The sequence below is a fragment of the Notamacropus eugenii genome, chromosome 4 (assembly GCF_028372415.1).
Source record: "Notamacropus eugenii isolate mMacEug1 chromosome 4, mMacEug1.pri_v2, whole genome shotgun sequence".
Taxonomy (NCBI): domain Eukaryota; kingdom Metazoa; phylum Chordata; class Mammalia; order Diprotodontia; family Macropodidae; genus Notamacropus; species Notamacropus eugenii.
Window position 1 is genome coordinate 240,810,777 of NC_092875.1, and position 13,731 is coordinate 240,824,507.

Consider the following 13,731-nt stretch of genomic DNA (forward strand, 5'->3'; position numbering starts at 1 on the left):
AGATATTTTACATAAAGATTTATTCCCTTTGACAATTTATACTACTTCCTTTATTACTTTAGATGTGTTAATTTTATTTGTATAAAAATGTTTCAGTTTTTTGTAGTGAAAATTACCTCTTTATTTCCCATACTTCTATTCCTTGTTTGTTTAAGAATTCATCCCTTACCCAAGTTATGTGTTCTTTGAAAAGAATGAATCAACCAACCAATTATTGGCTTCATTAAAGTCTTATGCAGAAATATTTGAATTTCTGATAATGTTTTTTAACTTCACAGAAACACCATGCAGCAAGATTGAATAAATAATTCTAGACGATCATTGATTTAGAGTTGGAAGGTGCCTCAGAAGCCATTAGTTCAACTCTCATTTCAAAGATGAGATCACAGCGTATGGAAAAAGTGAAGTAGTTTGGTCGCCAAGGGTTACACAGGTAACAAATAGCAAAGCTGGTATTTCGTCTGAGCTCCTGTGACTCCACATCAGTCATTCTTTTCACTGTCCCACACTTGCTGTTTCACATCTCTTATTTTACCAATGAGGAAAAGGAGGCTCAGAAAAAGTAAATGACCTTCCTATATATCGATGTTCGTATTAGAGTGAAGGAAGATTTGATTTCCTCCCCACCCAGCTCAGCTCATGAATCACAAATGATGAGGAATCCTCCTTCCCCAACACACACACACACACACACACACACACACACACACACACACACACACGCATAAAACCATACTATGAATATCTAATCAGTTCTTCCTCTGGCAGTGGATAACATCTTCCTTCATAGGCCTTTGCAGTTGATTTGAATATTTATAATGCTTGGAATAGCTTAGTCATTCATAGTTATTCTTCAAACAGCATTGCTGTTACTGTATACAACATTCTGTTGCTTCTACCCACACACACATACATACACATACGTACTCAAAGCACAGAACCTCATTTATGCTACAAGACAATAGATACATAAGCATAACTTTAATCCATGAACTTAATAATAGTTTTTCTCTTCCATGGACAGTGTTGTTCAGTCATGTCCAACTCTTTATGACCCCATTTGGAGTTTTCTTGGCAAAGATACTGCAGTTGTCATCCATTTCCTTCTCCAGCTCATCTTACAGATGAGGAAACTGAGGCAGACAGGGTTAAGTGACTTGCCCAGGGTCACACAGTAAGTTTCCGAAGACAGTTTGGAACTCAGGTCTTTCTGACTTCAGGCCCAGCACTTTATACGCATGGCACCACCTTGCTGCCCTACAGCCTCTGCATTAAGAGAAATAAAGTATGTTGTTTCACAGGACAATGTGTTCAAAGTATAATGAATCCATCCTTTCACTGAGCCTATGACCCTCCTTGTAAATGTGTATTAAATAAATGAGAGAAGGTTGTGACAACCGATCCACCATCAGTACCTCTACCTCGTTTCTTAACAACATTTGCCTCTGGTTTTCTCCTTGTTCCTCTTTCATTGTCTGTTCATTTATCTCTACTGTACAGTACATGTACTATTAACAGAACACTGAGGCCTGCAGCTTGCCATGAACATTCCAGTTATGTTCTGAGGTTCAGATTACTTGGCTTCATTTTCACTCACAACATTGACTGTTCTTTCCCTGGGAACTTTCATATGCTTTAAAAAATTCTGCTGACCAAAAAACATTGCCCTCTCTCATAGTAAAATGAAGCTTCCCGTTGTGGTTAGGTGAGATGAGGCCTCCCCAAAGGAGAGTCTCGAGGACTTGCTTGCCTGAATTCCTGAAGCTGTGGCTATCATCTGTGTGTGTTCTTCTTGATCTCCCCCCTACCCCACCCCCTTGGTTGCTAAATTTATCTGCCTTCTTGGCCATAAAAGGCCAGGTCTATGGCCCTGACTTTCTCCTGACTACAGGCATTATTTTTGTACTGGCCTCCAGGGTCCAAGTCTTTAGCCCTGCCTCTTTTTTTTTCTTCGATTCAACCTGGGAGATTCTTCCTCCTGTCATTCAGTTCCACCACTACATCGGAACTTTTCCACCATCATTACTCACTTGAACTCTGGTAAGTAAGTGTGACATTTTCATGGAAGAATGTGCTTATTTTGTATGTGAATCTAACAAGCTTGGATTGATGACAGCTCCTTCTGTCTTCCAGGATCAGCAGTTTGTTGAGGGACTTGTGGAAACAGCAGAGAAATAGAAAGGTGAAGCTATTGGGAAAAAAAGAGAGTGGGGCAGGGAGCCAGTTTTTTAAAATTGTATTTTATTCTGGCACAGTTATTCTTACTGAACATTGTACTAATTTTAAAATAAACTGTTGCTGGAACTACAGGGAGGTGGAAATGCCTTTCTGTCTGAACAGTGTAAATCTGAGCTAGTTGTGCCTTCGCCATTTAAAACAGAGTAGTGTGGGGGATGGGAGTTGCAATTGTATAGAATCTGAAATGAATAAAGGAAGCTGAGATCCCTGGGCTTCATTCTCTCCAGTTAGTCACACAGACAGATAGATTCACTCTCTGAAGGTACTGTCAGAAAATTGCCCTGATATTGCTGCAAGAGAGCAGGATACCTTGTAATAATTCTTCCAAGACAGTAAATCACACCAGCGAGTTACAATCATGATCACAGGTTTAGAGCCAGATGGGAGCTCAAGTATCATTTAATTTAACTCCATTGCTTTGCAGAATTGGAAACTGAGGTTCAGAGAAGTGATTTTCTCAAATACTCATAGAGAGTAACCAGCAGAGATCTCAGACTCAAAACCAGGGCCTTTATCTTTTTCCAGACCTGGGGCTGCTTTCACTGTAACAGAGCTAAAATTAACAACTTCTGCCAATCTGCCCATTAACCATTTCCACCTGCGGACACATTGTTAACCTGCATGCTTACAAAGACATTCTGACCTCAGAGTTAACAATTCTTCCAAAGCACCTGTCTTATCAGAGGCAGCTAGGTTGTGCAGGGGATAGAGTGCTAGGCCTGAAGTCAGAAAGGAAGGAATTAAGTCTAACTTCAGACACTCACTAGCTACACTAGTTAACCTGGGCAAGTCAGTTAACTTCTATTTGCCTCCATTTCTTCAATCATAAAACTAGAGATAATAATAGTACCTACCTCTCAGGGTTGTTGTAAGAAGCAAATGCGATGACAGTATTTGTAAAAATGTTCAACACAGAACCTGGCAAATAGAAGGTGCTTGATAAATATTATCAAGAAATGATTAAGGTATACATACCTTAGTAGATAATATAGATATTTTTCTTACTTGCAACCCCTCAGATATTCTATTTTATGGATTTTCTTTAGTAGATTTTGAAAATGAAGATGATGATTTCTTGATTTGATTTCAAACCATAAAAACAACTTTTTTTGAAAAATCATATGCTGGATTTAGTTGTAATAGTATTTGTTGTTGTTCAGTCATTTCAGTCTTGTCTGAATCTTTGTGACCCTACTTAGGGTTTTCCTGGCAGAATTACTGAAGTTGTTTGCCATTTCCTTTTCCAGTTCACTTTACAGATGAAGAAACTGAGGCAAACAGGGTTAAATGACTTGCCAAAAGTCACACAACTAATAAATGTCTAAGGCCAGATTTGAACTCATGAAGATGTCTTCCTGACTTCAGGCCCAACTGTCCCAGCTAGCTGTCCATTTTAATAGAATAATGTAAGTTAAATATGTCTATGTTTCAAAGGATGACTATTTTGGGAGACAGCATGCAATAAGGAGTAGAGAGTTAGGTTCATGGAACCTGGGATTGAATCTTGTCTCAGATACTCAGTGGCTATAGAATCCTGAACAAGTCAACCTCTCAGAATCTCTTTTTCCCATGGTAAAGAATGTGCAGCTCATACTTTAAGGTTTACAAAGTGCTGCATATTCAGTGCCTAATTTGATACTCCTAGTAGACTATGAGGGAGGTGCATTTGTTATCATTTCCATTTTTTTCATAGATAAGAAAACTGAAGCTTAGATAAGTTAAATGACTTTTCCAGGATCACACAGCCAGTAACTCACAGGTAGAATTTGGACCCAAGTCTTCCTTACTACAAATCCAGAATTACAGCCATAAGACCACAGTTCCTCTCTATTACTATATCATATGCCCTTAAATATGAAAAACAAAAATGATCTTTTGGTATAAAAAAAGCAATTAAAATAGAATAGGTCCAAAATGTTTCACAGACATATGCATATTAAAACAACATATGCAGGATATAAGTTCTTAACACCTCCTTCAGTTAATTGGTCTCTGACTTTTAGCACATAGCATGTAGTAATCTATATACAAACTCCAGGCAGATGAACTCTGCAAATGGCTCAGCTCCTTTACCTCAGTCATCTAGTCTCATTTCCTTAAGGATAAGTGCATTGCTCATGCTCCTTCAGATTCCCAAACCCTCACCTCCATTCTGATGGTTACTTTAACTTCCCAGTTCCACTCTGGTGGGATGGACATGGATGGGTGACATCATCTTGCCTGTTCCACTATCCCTGGTAGAAACTCCTCTCTATTGTCAGTGGATTTCCCTCTATTCTTGACCATATAACAATAATAATAATAGTTAGCATTTATATAGTGCCTACTATGTGCCAGGCACTTTACAAATATTATCTCATTTAATCCTCATAACAACCTTGGTAGATAGTGTTATTATTATCCTGATTTTATAGTTGAGAAAACTGAAAAAGAAGTTAAATGACTTGCCCATGGTCACACAGCTAGGAAATATCTGAGGCCAAATTTGAACTCAAATCTTCCTGACTCTAGGCCCATAGCTCTATCCACAGACCAACCTAGGTGTAATCAATGTTCTTTTTACCCTCTCCCTCTAACTGAAACCTGATTCTAACCTGAAGACACTGCATCCCTTGCAATCTTGGCCGCTGGAGGATACTTAACTTACAGGGTTGGGGGTATAGAGATAGGCGTACTCCTTGTTCCTTACTTCTATTTCTAGACTACTCCTTTACCTCCCCTTTCTCTTTAATGACCTTTCCTCTTTTAAAGTACATGAAGTTTGCTTATATCATCCTCTCCTCATTCTTATTGCAGTCATATACTATCTTCCAGGTCACTCAACTTTTTCAAAGCCTTTACAACTTAGTTCATGGCCTTATTTTCCATAACATCCATTGGCATCATTTTAGGAACATCAGTATTCATGCCAACAGTCACTGTAAAATCCTGACCTCTTAGCTCTTCAACATCCTCAACTCTAAAAACCTACTCAGAATTACACTGCCTGTGGAAGTTGAACTGGATGAGTACTAAAATCTCTTTCAGCTTTACAATCCCATAAACTCTTTCCTCAACTGCTTAAAATCAGGCCTCTGATGAAATAAAGGCTCTCTTTCTCCTCCTTCTTCTTCTTTACACCCTTTACTTCCCCAGTACTTTTGACTGTGGATGATAGACTCCTGCCTTGATTCTTTTGGGTCTCCTACCTGTTTACTGAATATTCTCTGTCTCATTTGGTGCCTCCTCTTCTTCCTGATATCTTGATATGAGTGTTCTTCAAAAGGTGTGCCATTACTTACATGGGCAGCATGGCATGGGGTCCCACATATTTGGTCTGGTGTCAGGAAGACCTTGCATTACTGTCATAGTTTGTGTGACTGTGCACAAGTCATTTAGCCCTCCTGAGTGTTTCTTCATCTGTAAAATTAACATAATAATACTTACCTCACTAGTTTTTATAAGATTCAAATAAGGTAGACTATATAGTGTTCTACAGACTTTAAAGTGCTACTTGTTCACTTTTTTATTTGTTCTCTCTTCTCTATTCTCCCTTGGTAATATCATGCATATCTATGATTTCAACTACCCCCTTTTTGCTGATGATTCCCAAACATAATAGCAAATAATATGAAAACGAAAGGTCCCCCTCATGCACATGCTGTGTACGTCCTCCCTTATCCTACCATACCACTAGCAGGGTAGACTAGCAGAGAGGTAACATGTGGTAAAGGTGACTGTGGCCAGATCTTCACTATGTGGAGAGCACAAATTTATGGTTGCTTGTGACTAGGGTGCACAGAGCAAGGGCAATTCACATGCCCAGTTCTAAAGAGCTGTCTGTGTCATCCAGTGATGTCAATAAATTGCCACCTGCTGGGTGTGGCATCATTTCCACTAGGTATTATATTACCTCTGTTCTCTAGTGTATTGGCTCATCTAGTTATTTCTACTGGTGTCATGGCTGCTGAACTGTTCCTTGATATCATCTGCAAGGCTTTGGCCATAGAGACTCTTCAAGCAGTAAGTGTACTGTTCTCTGCTCCTATCTACTAGTATGTAGTATTTGGAAAGCTTTTCCCTATTATCAAGGACTACAGCTTTTTAAAAAATTATATGTAAAGTCCTTTCTAATTCTATATGTAAGAACCTATGATCCCAAGGAGTGCCAGTTAACTTTTTTCCTTCTGGGCTAATTTTTCCACGTTGAAAAGAAAACACTGGAGATTACAATCAACACTGAACATTGGATAGTGATATTTGTTCCTATAACCTTAATCTCAATATTTTGAATTGGGTATAAAAAGTGCAATGGCTACAATTGATAACAATAGTTAGCAATTATATACCTTTTAAGGTTTAACATATGTCATCTCATTTGATCCTCACAACAACCCTGAGAGGTAGGTGCTATTATTGAGCCATGTCTTCCAAATGAGAAAACTGAGACTGAGAGAGGTTAAGTCACTTGCTTAGATTCACACAACTAATATCTGAGGCAGGATCAGAGCTCAGGCCTTCCTAACTCCAAGCTCTATCTAATGTACTATGCAGCTGAGAATTTTTGCATGACCAAGAGATTTATCAAGTTTTGAGGAGCTCTTTTTTGATGAGGCAAAGTTAGGTGGCCTTTTCTTGATGAAATTTATTGGAGTTTTTGTTTGTTTCTTTTCTGAGGCAAGGAAAGTTAAGTGACTTGCCAGGGTCACACAGGTAGTGTCGAGTGTCTGAGTCTGGATTTGAACTGAGGTCTGCTTGACTCCAGAACCCATGCTTTATTGACTGAGCCACCTTGGTGCCCCTCTTCTTGATGAAATTTAACTCCCTAAATGACTACTTTGCTTTGGTTTTACCTCTATTCCCAAGTGGCCAAAAGCTAGTCATTCAGAAGACCATTTAGAGAGTTTCCTTAGATATGATCGCTCCAATTGTTCCATAAAAACCAGGAAGTGAAGGACCTATTTAGGTGAAGAATACCATCTTCCATGTCTAATGTGAATTTTATTGGGGGGGAGGGGGAAATCTAAGGACGAAAGTATAAAGAATAATATCCCAGACAATAGGAAAATGTTGTTTCCTGGATTTAGCTTCTCATCTGCTTGTTAAAATGGTCTTCATTTTCTTTTCATTTCTTTTGTTGTAGATCATCTGTCCCCTGAGACTCCTGATTAAAATAGACCTCCATAAAGTACTGTACAAAGCAGGAGCCCACTATGTCTTTGCCTTTCTACCAGAAGTACCATGAGCACTATGACCGAGGCTACCGCAACAAAGATCTTCAGTCCACCATGAGCCAGTATCATCAGGAGAAGAAGAGCTCTGCCATCTATACTCATGGCTCAACAGCCTACAGTCACATGTCCTCTGCCCACCAGCAGGCCTCAGAGGTGTACGGCTCCTCGGCCTATAGGCAGGGCTCCCAGGCCTACAGTCTTGGATCTTCAGCTTATTCGTTAGGATCTGAAGTAAGGAGTAAAGCATCTTCAGCCTATGACTATGGCTACAATCTTGGGTAGGTAAAAATAGATCTTTAGGGACTAGGGAAAAGATAAGTCATTTCAAAGAAGTCTCTGAAATGATTATTTCATAGCTATTTGGTACATGGAATAGAGCCGGGGGTTCTTTTCCCTGGAAGGCCTATCTACATCAAGCTGTCAAAGACTCAGCCTCCTGGGGTGGAGAGTCAAGGACACCCTGGCCATGGCTGGACCTCTGCTCGTGTCTATTTCCCTGTGTGGTCACAATGTGCAGAGTTTTCCATGTTTGCATGGTGGGATCTTGCTTGAGTTATAAACTGTGATGTTTCTCTTTTCAGGGAAGCTTTACCAGATGTTAGAAGAGCAGCAGTATTAGACAAAGAAAACATGATTTAAACTCTCATCATAGGTTTCCTGGTTTTAGAAATGCTACTGTCTCAATCCAGGTTGAGCGCAGCACTTAAAACAATTACTTGGTAAGAGAAGAGAGGGAGCGTAGCTGTCATTTATTCCATTTGTCAATGCAGAGATAGTCTGGTGATTTCTCTGGCTTTATTCAAGTAACAGGTGTCATGTCTCATTTCGTCTAGATTTAAAAACTTGGGCTTTCTTTTTTTAAATATTTAGTCACTCAACAAAAGCTCTAAAGGAACATAATCATAGAGGGAGTTCAGGAAATGATGACTAGTCCAGATATGACTAAGGGAGCATAAAGGAGCGATGAGGTGCTAGGAGATAAAGCTTAATAGGTACATCGAGGTACAATTGTGAGGACCTTAGACATCCATTCAAATCTGCTGTATAGCAGAATTTTGGTAGATATAAAGGACGTACAAAGATGAGTTAGATATTTGAGATTTATGGTTTAGGATAAAGGATAACACAGTAATACAAAATCAATTCAATTCATAGATAGTAGGACAAATAGAAAGATTTTGATCTAGTCGGGATGGTCTTCTAGTTCAACTCTCTCATTTTATAGATGAAGAAATTGATGATTCAGAGGATGAAGTAAATTACCCAAGGTCACACAAATTGTAAGTGGCACAGCCAAGATTCTTTCCCAAGTTGAATGGCTACAAATCCAGTACTCTTTTTAGCATATCAAATAATTCAATAAGTGTGTTGTTGTTGAAGATGTCACTTAGGTGGTTTGGTGGCTAGAGTCCTGGCCTTAAGAGTTAAGAAGATCTGAGTTCAAATCTTCCCTTAGGTACTCTATCAGCTATGTGATCAGGGTCAAGTCATTTAACTTTTAAACTCTCTCATCTTCAGTTTCCCCATCTGTAAAGTGGGGATAATAATTGTACCTACTGCCCATAATTGTTTTGAGGATTAAATCAAATGGCATAATGTATGTAAAGTGCTTTACAAACCTTAAAATTCTATATAAATGTTAACTTTGATTGCCCAGCAAGGCACTGTGCTAGGTGCTGAGCATACAAAGACAAAAAGAAGATAGTCCTTGCCCCCAAGGAGTTCAACATATTCTACAAATAACTCTAAGAACCAGGTGAATGTGAAAGCACAATTAAGCAAGGCACCAACCAAGCGCTAGAGAATTCAGAAAATGGAGATTCCTTCTGACAGCCAGATCAGAAGATCAGAGCTTTGTGGGATGGTGAGTGAGGCTCATCCTTGGAATTAGGACTTGAAAGATGAGTAGGAATTGGATAGGCAGGGTAGGACTTGCAGGGATGAGGAATTCATGGGGAGCAGAAAGCATGAGCCAAGACATGAGGACAGGGAAGCCGAGGGTGAATTCAGAGAACGAGGACCAGTCCCAATTGACTAGAGTGTAAGGAGCTGAAGAGGTTGCTATGAGATAATGCTGATGGAGTAGGTTGGGGTCCAGTTGTGGAGGACCATAAATGCCACATTAGGCAGTTTGGCCTCTTAGTTTCATTGTCTAGTTTTAGTTTTGCCCATAAATAGATATAGTTTATGCTGAAAATCTACATTTAACAGAAATAATACATATACATTGTGAAGTAAAATTTCAGAGTTAAGATGAATAATTAAAATAAAAAATCCTCTTTTTGCATAGACTACATTCGTTACTGAAATAGGGGAAGGGGTAGCCCAACCAAGCCCCCTTGTCCTATCATCTTAATTTTCACTTAACTCCATTAAAATCTGGCTCCATAACATATACCACCATATGTGTCTGGGAAATTAAAACATGTTCTGGAAAGAAACAAATTGGTTTGATGGAGTTACTTGCTGGAATGCTTGAGGGCAGAAATCTCTTCACTGTTGGAATATGGCCCAGGATACAGGGCTGCCATTTTCTTAGCTCCATCAGTGAACTCTTGGCAGCTGCTAATATGTTCAGCCAGGATCTCTGAGTGTAAACCTGAAATTTATGAGGCTGTAGTTTTGGAATCCCAGTGTTAAATGGAACAAGATCATTTTACAGGCTTCTTTTCACAGGGCCAGATTCGCCTTGGGATATTCATAAGTGTTAGCCACAAATTCAGAACCACCTTCAGGGTAGCAATATAGGCAATGGCTTCAAGTAGCCTGGCTGACAATACTCACCACTTTGAAAGAAAAAATTGGGAAAGAATTAGTGATGTTTTGTTTCTTTTGCCTAAAAAATGCCCTGTGACTATGGCCAAAAAAAGCCCAAACCCAGAAGGTTCCCCTTGATAAGGAAAGCACCTGTTGTGTCCTAAAGGAGGAAGGCACCATAGATATCCATTTTCCTGTACTGCCTGTACTCAAGGAGTCTGAAGAAGATAGGTATTTTCCATAACATGTAACCATCAATCATTAGTGTGAAAGTCAGATTAGAAATGTAGCTCAGAAGACTTGTTTGCTTTCTCAGTCATTGAAAAATTCCCAAAGAACATTATATATTAAACTTTCATGACATTTTATGTCTTCTTAATTTGGTTCCCAATATCATGTAAAAGTGAAAATCCTGTGAGAAAAACTGGTAGATAATATTTATCTGTCAGTTTAGCTATTATCTTAGACATGAATTATGTGACCGGCATGTTCATATTTTTTTAAAAGTCTTTTGGAAGTAAGCAGCCTCTGGAATGTTTAGCCATTTCCAAAACCCAGATAAGAAACCTCATGGGAAATAAGAATTCCTTTTTTGAAGATAACCCTCACACCTCTTTGCATTCCTACTTATCTTTTATTTTTTTAAGCCGCTTGTTATGGTAGAATGATAGTAAAAACATATATCTGACTCATTTGAAATGACTCTTGTGAAAAGCAATACTCAGTTCCCAATCTGTATTCAACCATCAATTGTGTGGGGTTCCTAGGCACAGAACAATAAAGGATCAGGAAGCCCCCATGTCCAGATGGTAAGTTTGAGGATGGCTAGAATTCAGTCTGAAAGGACCTTGAGCTAGTCAGGGCTGAGCCCTTCCTCAATTTCACTCCCAAAAGAAGTCAGGTCCTTTGCTAGCATTTTGTGTATTCATCCCAGGTAGTCACTTTGGAATATATTTGCCACCATCTATTTCCTAGAATCTTAGAATGTTAGAGCTGGAAGAAATCTTAGAGGTCATGTGGTTCAATCTTTTCATCTTTGTTCCTCTACATTGTAAAATCAGATTTCAGAGTTATAACTAGGAACTTTTTCTCGTCAGGTAAAAATAACTGGGGCTAAGAGTGAGATGGTGGTGACTTGGAGGGCAGTCCAGTTTCAGGATGTCACTCCTCCCTCCCTCCAGGATTTAGAGGGAGCAATGGAGAGGGATCTCCACTGAGACAGGACTCTGGGGATAAGGGTTTTTTCAACCAATCAGCATTTATTAAGCACTTGACATATGCCAGGAAATGTGGTTAGTTATGGTAAGACAAAGAAAGGCAAAAACACGTTCTCTGCTCTCAAGGAGCTCACATTTTAATTGGTGAACAATATGCAAATAGCTAAGTACACACAAGACATATACAGTATAAATGGAAAGTAGTTAGTTAGGAGAGGATGGTAGGGGAATGACTAGTAAGGACACCTGAAGGAGATTGGACTTGAGCTGAGTATTAAGGGAAGCCTGGAGCCAGAAGTGGGGAGGGAAAACATTTCAGGCATGGAGGATAGTCCATGTAAATACATGGTGTTGTGAGATGGAGGGTTATGTGTGAGAAATAGCAAGCATACTAGTGTGGAAAGATCATAGAGCACATGTAATTTTGTAAAGTGAAGGTAAGAAGGGACTAGATTGTAAAGACTTTGAAGGACAAATAGGATTTTAGATTTGATTTTGGAAGTAATAGGGAGCTACTGAAGTTTGTTGAGTAGGGGAGTGAAATTGTCAGACTTGCTCTATAGAAAGACCACTTTGGCAGTTGAGTGGATGGATGATAGATTGGAGCAGGAAGAGACTGGAGGCAAGGTTATTGTAATACTCAAAGTATGAGGTGAGGAGACCCTGCACCAGGCTAGAGGCAGTTACAAAGGAAAGAAGGTTACAAATGTTGTGGAGGTAGGAACAAGTCTTAAGACAGAGACACCAATTAGAAGATTTTTCCAAATAGTCTAGGGGTGAGGTGGTGAAAGCCTTACTGGAATGGTTGCTATATGAATGGAAAGAAGGAAGTGGATACAAGAGATGCTGTGAAGGTAGAAACAACAAGACTTGACAATAGATTGGAAATGGGAAGTGGTATGTGAGGAATCAAGGATGACCTCATAGTTGTGAGTCTGGGTGCCTGAGAGGAAAGTGATACCCTTAATAGTCATCAGAAAGTTGTGAATAAGGAAAAGTTTTGAAGGAAAGATAATGATTTCTGCATCCACCTTCCCCAACCCCCTGCTGAAGTGAGAGTTGGACCTTGTCCTCTCCTGGTGTGCCTAAATCCAAATCTAGCCTTGGCACAGAGGATCATGATGTGCCACAATTCCTGTTGGAGGAAGCATGCCTTTCTTCCTTCGAAGGAAGTACAGACATAGGAGTCCTAGGGTAAAACCTCATTCCCTTGGCTTTGTTCAGTTTTCTTAGAATCTCTACAGTGTCCTTTTGCACTGTCAGGGAGTCAAATATCTATCCTTAATGTCCATCAATCAATTAGAGGCTGAGACTCCTTTGTTTCTGAACAAATTGACTTTTTCTTTTTTAATTTAATTTTCTTTTCACTTCCAAATTCTCTTCTTCCTTCCTCTCCCTTTCCCACTCATTGAAAAAAAAAATCCATCAGAAATATGTAATAGTGAAAAAAATTCCGCTTTAGCCTGTTCAAAACAAAAGAAAGAAAAAAAAGGAAAGAAAAAGAGATGAAAATAAGCTTCCATCTGAACTCTGAATCCATAAACTCTATCTAGGGATAGATAGCATGTTTTTTCATGAATCCTTTGGAATTGTGGTAGTTCGTTGTGTTCATCAAAGTTAGTCTTTCAAAGTTGATTTTCTATACAATATTGTTATTGTAACAGTTATTCTCCTAACAGTGCATTAGTATATCTATTTTCTCACAGCTCCTCCAGCATTTATCATTTTACTTTCCTGTCTTCTTAGTCAGTCTGATGGGTTCCAGAACCATTGACTTGAAGATATACTTTAGAGAATTATAAATCTAGTGAATTAGTCTCCTTTCCAGCACTCCGTCGGTAGATTCTATGAAACCCTTTACTTTATTACAATTCTTTGCATAATAATTAGTGCTGAAATTGTATAAGTTCTGAAATCCATACACTGATTCAAAGCCAAAAGTGGTTAAATCTTATTGGTGAAAACCAAATTGAACTAGGATTTTATGGGAAATTGTATTTATCTGATAATGACCAAGAAGTAAGACCATGCTTTTTTGCCTTCTTTGCGAGGGTTGATGGCTGGGGAATAATATCTTTTAACTTCTGCTTCAAGAAAATCACATTATTATCCATGTATTAGTCCAAAAAACAAATAAATCCAAACTTCAACCACAGTCACTGTGTAATGAAGAATCAACTTGAGATATCAGGATTAAGTACTTGAGATCATCAAGCCCATTAAAATGATGAAACGGTGATACTGTTAGCAGGGTGAGAGGCTAGAGGAAAATCTAATGAGGACAGAAAATCTACACTGCCTTCTTA

The 13,731-nt window shown here is 39.0% G+C and overlaps 1 protein-coding gene across 5 annotated transcripts in view; it reads left to right on the forward strand.

The window, feature by feature from the left end:
• Positions 1 to 202: 202 nt before the first annotated feature.
• MYOM1 (myomesin 1) overlaps positions 203 to 13,731 on the forward strand; it is a 165,339-nt gene continuing 151,810 nt past the window's right edge. Inside the window, exons 1-3 of one of the 5 annotated variants that reach the window (XM_072604308.1) lie at positions 203 to 433; positions 3,486 to 3,644; positions 7,361 to 7,729. In XM_072604308.1, coding sequence (XP_072460409.1) covers positions 7,431 to 7,729 — 299 coding nt within the window. In that variant the 5' untranslated portion in view covers positions 203 to 433; positions 3,486 to 3,644; positions 7,361 to 7,430. Of the gene's footprint in view, positions 434 to 1,600; positions 2,041 to 3,485; positions 3,645 to 7,360; positions 7,730 to 13,731 lie in introns of those variants that run through there. The other 4 variants (XM_072604307.1, XM_072604306.1, XM_072604309.1 and 1 more) reach the window with 4 other exon arrangements.